This window comes from Kogia breviceps, chromosome 1, assembly GCF_026419965.1.
Source record: "Kogia breviceps isolate mKogBre1 chromosome 1, mKogBre1 haplotype 1, whole genome shotgun sequence".
Taxonomy (NCBI): Eukaryota; Metazoa; Chordata; class Mammalia; order Artiodactyla; family Physeteridae; genus Kogia; species Kogia breviceps.
The window spans coordinates 170,977,658-170,992,665 of NC_081310.1; the positions used below are offsets into that span (position 1 = coordinate 170,977,658).

Below are 15,008 nucleotides of genomic sequence, written 5' to 3' on the forward strand. Positions count from 1 at the left end.
AAGTTCTCTCATTTTTTTTCCCCATCAAATCCCTATCCAATTGCTTCTCTAGGCAATTACTGTTTTGTTTTCTATTACCAGAGATTGGTTTTCCTGTTCTTGAAATCCCTATGAATAAAATCATACAGTATATATACTTTCTTGTGTCTGATTTCTCACATGGGACCTGATTTTGAGATTCCGTTTATTGTTTTTGCTATCCCTCTTTGATCTTTTTTTGTTGTTGTGTTGGGTCTTCATTGCTGCGCACAGGCTTTCTCTAGTTGCAGCAAGCAGGGACTACTCTTCATTGTGGTGCACGGGCTTCTCATTGTGGTGGCTTCTCTTGTTGCAGAGCACGGGCTCTAGGCATGCAGGCTTCAGTAGTTGTGGCACACAGGCTCAGTAGTTGTGGCTTGTGGGCTCTAGAGTGCAGGCTCAGTAGTTGTGGCACACAGGCTAGTTGCTCTGCGGCATGTGGGATCTTCCCGAACCAAGGATCAAACCCATATCCCCTGCATTGGCAGGCGGATTCTTAACCACTGTGCCACAAGGGAAGTCCTGATCTATCTTTAATGTCAATGAAACTTTCTTTTACTGTCTTCAATTTGTTGTTATGCCCATCTAGTGAATTTAAAACTTTAGATATTGTAGTTTTGCATTCTCAAATTTCATTTGGTTCTTTTTCTGTGTTTTTATTTCTTTTCTAAGATTTCCCATGTGTTCATGCACTATGATCACTTTTTCCTTTAAGCCCTTGAACATAATTTTAATACATGCTTTCAAGTCCTGGTCTGCTAATTGGACTTCTGAGTCATCTTGGGGTCTGTTTCTGTTGACTGCTCTTTCCTTTACTATGGGTCATGCTTCCTGTTTACAGTAAACATGTCTACTGTATATTGAACATTGTGAATGTTGAATATGTGAATAATAAAAATTGTAGAGACTCTGACTTCTGTTATTATTTTCTGAAGTTGATTTTTGTTTTGTCAGGCAGTTATATTACTGGTTGATTTCCCTGAATTTGTGGAAACTTGATTTTATTCAGTGCTAGAATGGGTCTGTGAAAAGACACTCTAATTTGTTTATGGTAACTAGGGATCCAACTTCATTCTTTTATGTGTGGATTATCCAGTTGTCCCAGCACCATTTGTTCAAAAGACTATTATTTCCCCATTAAGTAATCTTGGCATTCTTATCAGAAGTCAATTGACCATAGATATGTGGATTAATTTCTGGACTCTCAATTCTATTCCATTGATCTAAATGTCTATCCTTACACCAGTACCACACTATCTTGATTACTGTTGCTTTGTAGTAAGTTTTGAAATTGGAAAGTGAGAGTCCTTCAACTTTCTTCTTCATTTTCAAGATTGTTTTGGCTATTTTGGGCCCCTTATAGTTCTATATAAATTTTAGGATCAGTTTGTTGATTTCTGCAAAGAAGCTAGCTGGGATTCTGATAGAGATTATACTGAATATGTAGATCAATTTGAGAAGTATTGCCATCCTAACAATATTGTCTTCTGATCCATGAATGCCTTTACATTTTTAAGATTTTCTTTAATTTCCGTCACTAATATTTTGTACTTTGAGTATAAGTTTTACCCTTTTTCAAAAAGTTAATTAATCTATTTATTTACTTATTTTTGGCTGCGTTAGGTCTTCATCGCTGCATGCAGGCTTTGTCTAGCTGCGGTGAGCGGGGGCTACTCTTCGTTGTGGCATGTGGACTTCTCATTGCAGTGGCTTCTCTTGCTGGAGCATGGGCTCTAGGCATGCAGGCTTCAGTAGTGTGGCTCGTGGGCTCTAGAGTGCAGACTCAGTAGTTGTGGTGCACGGGCTTAGTTGCTCTGCGGCATGTGGGATCTTCCCAGACCAGGGCTTGAACTTATGTCCCCTGCATTGGCAGGTGGATTCTTAACCACTGTGCCACCAAGGAAGTCCCAGTTTTACCCTTCTTTTGTTAATTTTTTTTTGTTTAATTCTTTATGAGGCTATTATAAATGGAATTTTCTTAATTGCATTTTGATTGTTTTCAAATATGTCATATGCTGTATTGTCTCTTTCCTCTCCTTTTGAGACTCCAATTATATGTAGACTGCTTTACATGCAGATGAACCAGCCCACAGTTAGGTGCAGACAATAGAAAGTTCCATAGGACATCCATCTCACCCACAGGTACTTGTTGTCTTTCCTCTTAATCATGTGCCTTTTTTGTCCCTGTGATGGTGGAGTTGGTGGACTCACTAGCGAATCTGTCCTACATTCCTTTGGGGAGTGACTTCCTGGAAACCTGGCGTTGCCCCATCATAGCACGTTGTCTGAGAGGAGGTGGTAAATTGTTCCTCTGCCTGAGATGGGGGCTTCTTTCCTTTCCTGGAGTTGTGAGAAAGCTTCTGAGACTCTGGGGCTTCTGAACTTTGGACCTGGCTCAGCAAAAACCCTGATAGTGTGGAACAAAGTTGTTTGGGCCATGAGGGCAACAGAAAGAAAAGTCTGAGATCTGTTCAGCCCAGTCTTCCACTTCTCCATTCCCAGTGGTGACTCCCAAGCCTGGTCAGTGCTTCCCCCAAGGGACAGTTTGGAAAGGGGTGGTGGGTGGCCTGGAGGGCACCCAGTTGTCATGCTTTGGGCCTTTTGAGGATGTGGTGGACATCCTGCCTTGTACAGAGTCCTGCACGGTGAAGAACTGGTGGGAGCCTACACATCACCTATGCAAAATTCTGGAACACTTTCATCCCCCCAGAAGAAACCCCATACCTCTTAGCAGTTATCCCAGTCCCTGCCTGGCAACCATTCATCTTTCACAGTCTTTATGAATTTGCCGATTCTGGACATTTCATATAAATGGAATCATACAGTAAAAAGAACAACAACAACAAAACTGCTTTATATTATTCCATAGCTAACTGATTCTTTTTTTCCCCTACAATCTTTTTTCTCTCTCTACTTTAGTCTTGATCATTTTTATTGATCTGTCTTCATATTAACTGATCCTTTCTTTTACAGTGTCCAATGTACTGTTAAGACCATTCAGTGAGTTTATTTGACATTGTATTTTTCAGTTCTAGAATTTTCATTTGTCCATAACAAATTTCTTTATATTTACAATAGTTTGGTTGACTTTTTCTCCTTGATTATGGGTCACAATTTTCTTAAACTTTCATAAATTTCAAACATTTTCGTGCTTCTTTGCATGTCTCATAATTTCATATGGTATTCCAAATACTGTTTCTAAAAGAACAGAAGCTAATAAAGTATACTTCTTGCTTATTTCTGAAAAAGTAGAAATCCCTCCCCCTAAGTAAAGGAAGTGATCATTCAGATTCTACTTAGAGAAGGGTTGGAGTTGAGTTGCCACTTTAGATTGATTTCACCTGTGATTAACCTAAATGCCAACCTTCCTAGGTGCTGCTTTTTGATCTTGTTAGAATTTGAGCTGGGAAGGTGTTGGTTGCACTTCTAGATATTTGGGGTTCATCTTTAGAGTCAACTCTGATAGGGTCCCAGAATGTCATCACCCCTGAGAATCACCCCTACATTATTTATGCTTGTCAGCAATAAATAATAAACCTCCTCAGCATTAAATCCAGAGGAAATATCCTTTCTCTCTTCCAGGATTCCAAGCAAGAGTCATTCATTGGCTCCAATTGGGTCATGTGCCTGCTATGGATCATTCTTGAAAATATAGTAAGGACAGAAAGCAAAATGCATGAACTACGTGCACAATTTGCTACCATCTGTTTCAAAAAGAGCAAAGAAAATGTGTGTATGTACATGTAGACACAGAATCTCTAGGATACTCAAAACATTGATTGCCTCTAGGGAGGGGAACTGGATGCCTGGAGAAGATTTTTCATTATATATCCTTTGTACTGCTTGAATTTTGAGCCACGTAAATTACCTATTCAAAAAAATTAAATGAAAAATTGAAATGCAGTTGCCAAAATATTTAGTGGTTTCCCTTGTGGCAGTCAGGGTTAAAGCAGAGGCCAAAGAAGTTATGAGTCCTGTTTACCAGAGTGAAGAGAGGGGGCAAGGGCAGCAAGTAACTTAGTGTTTAATCACCAACAGCAAAGCACCTCACAGCTTTCTCTCCCTCCTGGCCCCCCAATCTCAGTCCTATTCTAGTCCAACGTAGTTGCTCAAAAAGATACAGTCCTAACTCTGCTTGTTCTTATTCAAATGCTTAAAGAACAGGGGTCTTGGAGCTGGCTCCTTGCTTTCACCAGCTCATAACACTGCTGTCCTACTTTCTCAAAAAAGCAATTAAGGCACAAAGTTTGCTAAATACACAAAGACAAGAGGCAGGGTTGCTTATCCCAGAGCTGTTTGTTTATGGGTATCTGATGTAAACGAAGGCTTCTGATATTCTGTAAACACATCAAGGCAATGCTTTCCAACAAACACAACTAAGTGTTCTCTATCACTCATTTTTCACCTTTAGGTAAATACAGCCTTGTGGGATTTCCCTTCATTCTACAACCTGGAGCTCAAGAATAAAAGATATCTTTGAATGAAAGAGCATGTACCTACATTAAGCCTTGATTAACATTCTACTTTCCTCTCTGGCATTTCCAATTGGCCTCCGCTTTTCCATAAATATGTATGCACCTAAAGCCATTTGGAGCTTTAAAACTTCAGAAAAGTTTGTGTGTTTAGAGCACAATAAAACAACCTAACACAGGGCCAGAGCAAAGGATCTTGCTGGAAGGCCTCCAGTTTTCTTCTCCATTGTGATTAATTAATGATTAGTTTAAGAAAACTCTGCTTGGCTAACACAAGGAATAAGTAGGGCTTGCTCAAATGCCAAATCCCCTATTTCCAATATTGAGACTAGGACACAATGTACTTTCCCTTTTGAGGAGAACTTATATTTAAGCCTTACAGCTAACATTTATGACTCAAAATGCTGCAAGACTAACGATGAACAATCTGAAAAAAAATTGCAAAACAATTCCATTTAAAATAGCATCTAGGGGCTTACCTGGTGGCACAATGGTTAAGAATCTGCCTGCCAATGCAGGGGACATGGGTTCGAGCCCGGATCCATGAAGATCCCACATGCCGCAGAGCAACTAAGCCCATGCGCCACAACTACTGAGCCTGCACACTAGAGCCCACAAGCCGCAATTACTGAGCCCACGTGCCACAACTACTGAAGCCCGCATGCCTAGAGCCCATGCTCCGCAACAAGAGAAGCCACTGCAATAAGAAGCCCGTGCACTACAACAAAGAGTAGCCCCCGTTTGCTGCAACTAGAGAAAGCCCACGTGCAGCAATGAAGACCCAGAGCAGCCAAAAAAAAAAAAAAGCATCTAATAGCTAGTCAACAAGGACCTACTGTATAAAACAGGGAACTCTACCCAGTACTCTGTAATAACTTATATGGGAAAAGAATCTGAAAAATAGATATATGTATATGTACAACTGAATCACTTTGCTGTACACCAACACTGTAAATCGACTATACTCCAACATAAAATAAAAATTTAAAAAATAGCATCTAAAAAAATACTTAGGAGTTAACTTAAGGAGGTGAAAGGCTTGTACAATGAAAACTATAAAACACTGCTGAAAGAAATTAAAGACATAAATAAATGGAAAGAAATCTCATGTTCATGGACTGGAAGACTTACTAAGATATCAATACTACCCTAAGCAATTTACAGATTTAATTCTGTCCCTGTCAAAATCCCAATTTTTTTGCATAAACAGAAAAACCCATCCTAAAATTCATATAGGATCTTAAGCGACCCTGAATAGCCAGAACAATCCTGAAAAGAACAAAGCTGGAGAATTCAAATCAGGAGGACTGTTAACTTTGAAACTTATTACAAAGCTACAGTAATCAAAACAGTGTGGCACTGCCATAAAGACAGAAACATGGACCGACAGAATAAGCGTCCAGAAATAAACCCTCACACATACAGCCAAATGACAAGGGTGCCAAAATCATTCAATGAGGAAAAGACAGTCTTTTCAACAAATGGTGCTGAGAACTCTGGATATGCACATGCAAAAGAATGAAGTTGGACCATTAGCTAACACTATAATCAATTCAAAATGGACCCATGATCTAAAAAACATAAAACTTGGAAAATATAGGGCAAAAGCTTCACAACATTGGATTGGAAATGAAGTCTTGGATATGACATTAAAGGCAACAAAAGAAAAAATAGAAAACTGGACTTTAGGAAAGATTTTTTTCAAAACCCCAACTCAATTCAAAAATGGACAAGGGCTCCCCTGGTGGCACAGTAGTTGAGAGTCCGCCTGCCGATGCAGGGGACACGGGTTCGTGCCCCGGTCCGGGAAGATCCCACATGCCGCGGAGTGGCTGGGCCCGTGAGCCATGGCTGCTGAGCCTGTGAGTTGGGAGCCCGTGCTCCGCAACGGGAGAGGCCACAACAGTGAGAGGCCCGTGTACTGCAAAAAAACAAAAAACAAAAAACAAAACAAAACAAAAATGAACAAAAGACTTGAATACACATATAGCCAAACAAGATATACAAATGGTTGATAAGCACATGAAAAGATGCAACATCACTAGTCATTAGGGAAATGCAAATCAAAACTACAATGAAGGGCTTCCCTGGTGGCGGAGTGGTTGTGAGTCTGCCTGCCAATGCAGGGGACACGGGTTCGTGCCCTGGTCCAGGAAGATCCCACATGCTGTGGAGTGGATAGGCCCGTAAGCCATGGCCGCTGAGCCTGCACGTCTGGAGCCTGCGCTTTGCAATGGGAAAGGCCACAACAGTGAGAGGCCCGCATACCACACACACACAAAAAAACAACAAACGAAAAAAAACTACAATGAAGACTTCCTTGGTGGTGCAGTGGTTAAGAATCCGCCTGCCAATGTAGGGGACAAGGGTTCAATCCCTGGTCTGGGAAGATCCCATATGCCGCGGAGCAGCTAAGCCCTTGCACTATAACTACTGAGCCTGTGCTCTAGAGCCCATGAGCCACAACTACTGAAGCCCACATGCCTAGAGCCTGTACTCTGCAACAAGAGAAGCCACTGCAATGAGAAGCCCACGCACCACAATGATGAGTAGCTCCCCCTCGCTGCAATTAGATAAAGTCTGCACACAGCAATGAATAGCTAACGCAGTCAAATAAATAAATTTAATTTTAAAATAAATATTTAAAAAAACTACAATGAGATACCTCACTTCCATTAGGTGGCTATCAAAAAAACCCAGAAAATAACAAACGCTGGTGAAGATGTGGAGAAATCAGAACTCTTCTGCAGTACTGGTGGGAATGTAATTGAAAGCAGGGTCTCAAGGAGATATTTGTATACCCATATTCATAGCAGCATTATTCACAAAAGCTAAAACATGGAAGTAACCCAAGTGTCTACTGACAGATGAATGGATAAGCAAGATACAATGGAATACTATTCAGCCTTGAAAAGGAAAGAAATTGATATATGCTACATGTATGAAGCTTGAGGACATTATGTTAGGTGACATAAGCCAGTCACAAAAAGACAAATAGTGTATGATTCCACTCGTAACGAGGTACTAAAGAGTAGTCAAAATCATAGAGATAGAAAGTAGAATAGTGGTTGCCAGGTGCTAGGGGGAAGGGGGAAGAGGGAGTTATTGTTTAATGGATATAATTTCAGTTTTCCAAGATGAAGAGTTCTAGAGACGGATGGTAGTGATGGCTGCACAACAACGTGAATGTACTTAATACCACTGAACTGCACACTTAAAAATGGTTAAGATGATATATTTTGTTATGTGTATTTTAACACAATAAAAAATAGTTTAAGACATGCTGCAGGATATCTGAGGTTTCCATTATATTCTCAACACTTACATTTTCTAGGGTTCATACCTTCCCTTCTACATCTGAAAGCATGTTTCTAAAGGACTCCCCTGGTGGCTCACTGGTTAAGAATCCACCTGCCAGTGCAGGGGACATGGGTTCAAGCCCTGGTCCAGGAAGATCCAAAATGCTGTGGAACAACTAAGCCCACGCGCCACACCTACTGAAGCCCGAGTGCTCTAGGGCCCGTGTGCCGCAACTACTGAGCCTGTGTGCTGCAACTACTGAAGCCCGCATGCCTAGAGCCTGTGCTCTGCAACAGAGGAGGCACTGCAATGAGAAGCCCGCACACTGCAACGAAGAGTAGCCCCTGCTCGCCGCAACCAGAGAAAGCCCATACACAGCAACGAAGACCCAACACAGCCAAAATAAATAAATAAATAAAATAAAAACCAAAAACCAAAGAAAACATGTTCCTAAGCATGTCAGTTAGAAGTACTAATATACCACTAATATATAACACACATAACACACAACACTGATGGCAAATTGAAACAATGGTGTTGCCTCTTCAAAACGAGGTTATCTGAACTTGGCATTTACTTAGCCTTCAAGTTACACTTCACAGACTTTAGCGTAAACACACAACCACCCTCTGTACTGCCTCTCCCTCCTGGCCCAAGTTGGTGCTTTACAGAAAATAAACCAGAATCAAACACTAAGGAACACTGCAACTTCTTAAATGAGTTACCATATCTAAAGTACCTACATAGGGCTTCCCTGGTGGCGCAGTGGTTGAGAATCCGCCTGCCAATGCAGGGGACACGGGTTCGTGCCCCGGTCTGGGAAGATCCCACATGCCGTGGAGCGGCTGGGCCCGTGAGCCATGGCCGCTGAGCCGGTGCATCCGGAGCCGGTGCATCCGGAGCCTGTGCTCCGCAACGGGAGAGGCCACAACAGTGAGAGGCCCGCATACCACAAAAAAATAAAAAAATTAAAAAAATAAAGTACCTACATAGTAAGCATTCGTTAAATGCTGCTTATTATTCCCTAGATGCTAATTTTTAAGATAAACGCATTTTCTCAAACTTAAAAAATAGGTTGCAACCTCAGTAGAGAGAAGTATGATCCAAGAGAATATAGAACAAATAGGAGAGAGCAATCCTTTATTTTTAGACACTTTCACAAAAAGGTTTTCAGTATGTAAAGTTTCCAGAAGAGAAGAGAGAACATGAAAATCAGCCTCCAGCCACCGGCAGCTGCTCTACTCAGGGACGAGGATCCTCCTTGCCCAAGTGCTGAGGTGGAGGTGTGTACTTCCCTTCCTTTATTAGCTTATCCCGCTGCCTCTTGATGGCACTCAGACGTTTCATCTGTCAAAGGAAGAAAGTATTTAAACTTGGGGGAGATATGCACTGGAAAGTGAGGGATGGAGAAGCTGAATAAAAAATTGGTTTCATTTTTAAACTATGGAAGTCTTTCATCCTAGAGGGCCTCTGGGATAAACCCCTTCTCTAAAGAACCAATTTCCCAAGCTTTTAACAAATAAATTTGTGGTATATATAATAATATCTCCTTAAAAACTAATAACTAAAATGTTCCTATGATATACAGGAATACAGGTGTTTACAAAAACAATACAGATCCAAAGGCTTTAAGAGGTATACCTGTGCATATTAAAATCTTTAAAAAAATTAAAAGCTGAGATTATCTCACAGCTTATATATTCCTGACCTCTCTATGTGAAGGTGGCACTGCTGCTGGTGACTGTTCACTGGGTATGAATGAAGCAGAAATAGCCAAACGAGGTCTCTGGACCACACCGCAAGACGCGGTATGTGCTCAGCGACTAGTCACTCGGATAGGCAGAGCCTTGAGTTCTGCCTCTTCTCCTCAGTAGGACATTCCCAACAGAGGAAAGCCATGCTCTTCCAGATTGTATGAGAACACTAATTCATGGATTCTGTGACACGGAAAACAGACTTACTAATCCTGACTGCACTATTACGTGGCTCAAATCCCAACGGCTTTCATCTTACTGAGAGGAAAAGCTGACTCCTTCCCTGAAATGACTTAAAAAGCCCACGTCTCTGACTTTATCTCTTAATACCCTTCCCCTGGCTCTCTGCTCCAGCTCAGAGACCCTTCCACTTGCTGTTTCCTCTGCCCGGAACATTCTTCCCTCATGTGCATGTGGTTCACTATCTCAAAGTCTGCTCAAATCTCTTCTATCATTGAGCTCTTTTTGCAGCACTCTATTTAAAAGGGCATACATGCCTTCTCCTGCTTCCTATCCTCCTGTTTATTTTCACCACCGCACTTACCAACACCGGACGCACTATCTTCCCTTGTTTGTAAATTTTTCTGTATCCCACCGCTCACTGCCACCCCCAGCCCTGCCCCACTGCCCTGCCTATAAGCTCCATTAGGGCAGAGACTTTTGCTTACTGCTATATTTCCGGTACCTGGAATCGTTCCTGACAGAATAGGTGATCCAATAAATATTTTTCGAGTGAATGACTAGGTTTTCACAAAGGCATGAAGAGGTAGTATGTTCAATTAAACATCCCATGAACTTTAAAGAATTAGTTAGGATGTAACTTCAGTAGGAAAAAAACCTCTAGGTATCCTAAATACTAATATAAACAATAACCATTTTTAAAACTGTATTCTTAACATTTCTCTATTAAAGAGTCTCCCAACAGACTAGTCATGGCTGAGCTATCACACCATCATATGTCAAATCTTTCTCCCAGCTAGAACCAATCACCACTTGGTGTTCTGGATACAAGCAGAGGGTCTGGAACCAGCACTGCCAGGTTCAAATGCCATTTCCACCTCTTACGGGGCTATATGACCTTAGGTAATAGCCTTAATAATTCCCTGCTTCAACTTTTTAATCATACAGTGGGGAAAATAAACGTAATGCATCTCACAGGAGACTACTGTGAGAAATATATGCATTCTGACATTCTAAGAACTTGGAACAGTGCTTGATTCTAGTTCCTCGATTCACTAGCTTCTTCACTTAGATGACCTCCAAAATGGTAACATATCTATTCATCAACTCACAGGATGAGGAGTGACCTTAGAGTAACACTTTATATTTCCAGATAAGGAAACCAAGACTAGAAGAGAAATGACTTGCTCAAAGCCACGAAACTAGTGGTGGCAAAACCAGCATCAAAATCAAGCTCTCCAAACTCCCAATCTAATGTTCTTCCCGCCTCATCACACTGTCTCTTCTTGGTGTTAATTTTCCATAATGAGTAAAGTCTTAATCTGAGCAAGGAGTAAGTGGGGCCTGCAGAAGACAAGAAATACTGTGAACTAAATAGCTGGTAGGTGGCCAACCATGACCCACTCCTTGTCCCTCAGTAATACTACAATATTACTCAATGATCAATATTCCTTTAGAGATCAATACAAAATTATTACCTGAAACCCCTTCATTCCTTCCAAATTTGGCTTCACATAATCCAAATACCAAGAGCAGATTATAAAAAACAAGAAATTAAAAAATTTTGATACAGATAACTTTGAGAAACATTTAACTGAAAATCTAAATTGTATCCCTGAACCCCAAGGAGTTAAGAGTAATAAAAACATTTATATTTGTTATATCTGGAGCACAGAAATAGGCAAAATGATGGCCCACAGCCAAAGATTTCTTCTCTAAGGGAGAACAGGGCCCTACATGTTATGCAATTCATTCAACTCTTGAGGAAGCAGATACCATGCTATTAACTTTTTTTTTTCCCCCTGCATTTTTGGTCAGGCTCACCTCAAGCAATCTCATTAATACCTCCATCCTCCCCAGAGTAGAAATCAATCCAGAGATTGTTTTATCAGTTTCAATGTAATAGATCTACAGGATTTTAATCTCTTCCCCAGTGAGGGTTCGATATATATACTGGGTTGAAATATATTCACCCAAAGATTTTCAAGGACAAACACCCAATGCTGGTTGGTATTCTTTACTTTATAGTCTACGCAAAAATGGAAATATACACATGAAATTTCTAACCTGGTGGCTGCAGCAGGGTACAATGCGAAGGAAAATATGTGAGAACATTAGGAAGAACACTGAGGGATAAGAGGCCCTTCTCAGATATGAAGGCTTTTAACTTCCTTGACATGGTGCCTAAGTAGGGAAGGAGTTTCACCACAAAAGTTTTGCCAATTCACATTGGGCAAACTAATGCCCAGTGACCAATTAAAAGCACTTAAAAGTAGCCCCAAAGAAATGAGGAAGTAATTCAGTGCCTGTCTCCATCACTTCCTCACCGTTTTCTGTCGAAGTAGACACTCTACGAAATCATCAAATTCTATCTTGCACTCTTTCTCCGCACGAATACCACCAATACCATGTGCACACTCTATCCATTCTTTTTCAAAAGCATGGCATCGACCTGGAATCTTGTGAGGCTGCTCAGCACTCTGGATTGTCATCCAGCGGTCTAAGTCAAGACCCAGCCTTTTCTGCACATCAAAGAAAGGCATGGCTGAAATAGAAGAAAAAGAAAGAAGGAATGCCGAAAAATTGCAATCAAATGAGAAACTTCTGAGAAAATGAAATAATTTAGATACGTAGCTCTCAAGAAAGATTTTTTTTTTTTTTTTGCGGTATGCGGGCCTCTCACTGCTGTGGCCTCTCCCGTTGCGGAGCACAGGCTCCGGACGCGCAGGCTCAGCGGCCATGGCTCACGGGCCCAGCGGCTCCGCGGCATGTGGGATCTTCCCGGACCGGGGCACGAACCCGCGTCCCCTGCATCGGCAGGCGGATTCTCAACCACTGCGCCACCAGAGAAGCCCAAGAAAGATATTTTATACTATTCTCCCAACTACTTCTCCCCAAACTTTTTCATTAGACAGCTTCTTCCAGTTTATGGTAGATGAGCAATTTCTGTGCTTTCACAAAACTCAAGGAAAAGACAACTAGAACTAAAAAACAATGCATTAAAATCCTCTATATTGATAAGGTCATTTTAATCAAAAGTTAAAAAAAGTGTTTATATTTTGACTCAGTAATCCCAATTCTTTGAGATAGATCTGAAGAAATAACTGAAATAAACAAAAAAGCACAAGCATGAAAACATTTCTTTACATTTTTCGATCCATATAATTTAGATGACACTTCTAAGAAGCCATCCTGAAATGGTTATGTCCTCCTGTGTTAGCACAGCATCATCGACTTTTCATAGTACTTCGCACACCCCTGTAATGCACTATCTACATAAATGCCTCCCCCAATGAACAATGAGTGCCTTGAGGGCAGGGACCAGGTAGGAGCTCAGTAACTGTTGGAAAAAAAAAAAAAAATTTCAAACAACTTTAAAGTGCAACAATAGAGAAATGGATAATCAAATCTGGTACCTATCTGGTAGAACATGAGGGGAAAAGAATAATACACATGAAACATACACTTGAATACTGAATGAGAAAAAGGGAGGGATTACAATAATGCCCCCCCCCCAAAAAACTGTCTGCAAAAGAAGACTGGAAGGAAGCACAAAAAAGGGTCAATAGTTACCTATGAGTGGTAGATTTACAAATGAATGTAATCTAAAATTTTTCTACCTATTCTTTCAGTCATTTACTTAGTAATAACGTTCCAGACACTGGGATGGGGAGGAAAAGCAGCTGCAACCTAAGTACTAAAATGGGGACACACACGTGGAATTGGGAACCCAATGGAAGAGCACAAGAGGTAGAGCTCGAAGGAGGAAGCACCAATTCTGCCCAGGAGACTGGAAAATGCCTTTGAGATGGGCTGCGCTCGTCAAGTGAAGCTCCGTGAGCAGAGTGTTCCAGTAGGGCACACACAGCACGAGTTACAGCCAGAGGTGCTGGGTATGTTTGTGGGACACTAAGCACCCAGACGTGGCTGGAGCGCAGAGTGCATGTCGGGAAGAAGAACGAAACGAGCCGAAGAGGTTGACGGGGCCCAGATCCCGCAGGGCCATGCAAGCCGGGACAAGGAGCGTGGACTTCAGATTAAGAAACAGAAGGCCAAAGTATGAGTCCGCCAAAAAGCTACGTTAACCTGGAAAGAGAGCCGAGAGTGTCGCGGTCTGCAAGCTTCGATGACACTGGCTGTGTGGACCAAGGGGCCTGGAAAAGCAGAAAACACGGCCAGGGAGAACGGACACCCAGCAAGCCAAGAGCAAACCTGTTAAAGAGAACTCGGAAGGAAGCTCCTTAGGCTCAATCGCCCAGCAAACAAACACAGCCCCTACCGTCCAGCAGCCGTGCCCTTGACTCCTTGCTGACCGCCGCTACTAGAAGATCCTCAGGCGACAATGAGGCCTGCAGCAAAGGAAGTACGCAGCACGACGCTTGCAGCGCGACTACGGGAGCCGACCTGCCTTCCGCAGTCGCGCCCTGGAACCATAGAAACCAAGCCTGTCGATCTGCGCCTGCGCGACCGGCTGAGTTGGCCTCCGGAGGCTGCGGATAAGCAGACCTTGCCTAGACAACTGAGTGAGAGGTGGCCCGGGGGTCAGTGATTTCCTGCTGCCTCCTCGCGCTGTACCTTGGATTCTCACGACAGCAGTGATTGGTGAGGGACTTAACCAAGGGAGCCCCCCTTATCCCCCTCCACTAGCGGTTAAGCTCGTGGAGTGTGGACCCACCCAGGGTGGGTTCCAAGTCTGGCTCCGCCACTTCTGTATCAGCCTGGCAAAGTTTCTTAACCTCACTGTGCCTCGGTTTCATCTTAAGATAAAAATATCTTAAAAGACAATAATGGTGCGTACAGAGTAGGGTTGCTCTGGGGATTAAATGAGTTATATTAAAGCACTGAGGCGTTTCCTGGCACGTGGGAAGCGCTCTAAGGCAATTGCAGTTCTTTGATGTCTCAGTCTGTTTTTACTTTGCGGATTCGGGAAAGTCGTCAGAGACCATGCCCCTCATGTTTCAGAAACTCCAAAGGCTCCCTTTGATTACAGCAGGGGCTCCGAAGTGATGGTGGGGGTGGGGAGGCGCTGGGGGGAGGTAACAAAGGCAGTGTGTGATATGATACGTTGCGGGAGTGGGAAGAAAATACTAGAATATTTCTAATTTTTGTGTTTTTAAATTTCTTGTTTGTGTGTTAATGTTTATAAAGAGCATAATATTACATTAGTTGTACATATAAATAACTTGTAAATAAATATTTATTTGGGGGGTTTTGGGCTGAGAACTTAGTTTCCTTTTTTTTTTCGCTGGAGACAGGAGGTTTTATTGATGCTGATGGGAGTAGG

The 15,008-nt window shown here is 42.1% G+C and overlaps 1 protein-coding gene across 1 annotated transcript; it reads right to left on the reverse strand.

Annotated features, from left to right (window-relative positions):
• Nucleotides 1-8,913: 8,913 nt before the first annotated feature.
• NDUFS5 (NADH:ubiquinone oxidoreductase subunit S5) lies at nucleotides 8,914-14,153 on the reverse strand. Its single transcript, XM_059044601.2, has 3 exons — nucleotides 14,004-14,153; nucleotides 12,052-12,269; nucleotides 8,914-9,137 (listed from the first exon to the last, which is right to left on the reverse strand). The coding sequence occupies exons 2-3, from the start codon at nucleotides 12,265-12,267 to the stop codon at nucleotides 9,033-9,035; spliced, it is 321 nt and encodes a 106-aa protein (XP_058900584.1). The 5' UTR covers nucleotides 12,268-12,269; nucleotides 14,004-14,153; the 3' UTR covers nucleotides 8,914-9,032.
• Nucleotides 14,154-15,008: the final 855 nt, after the last annotated feature.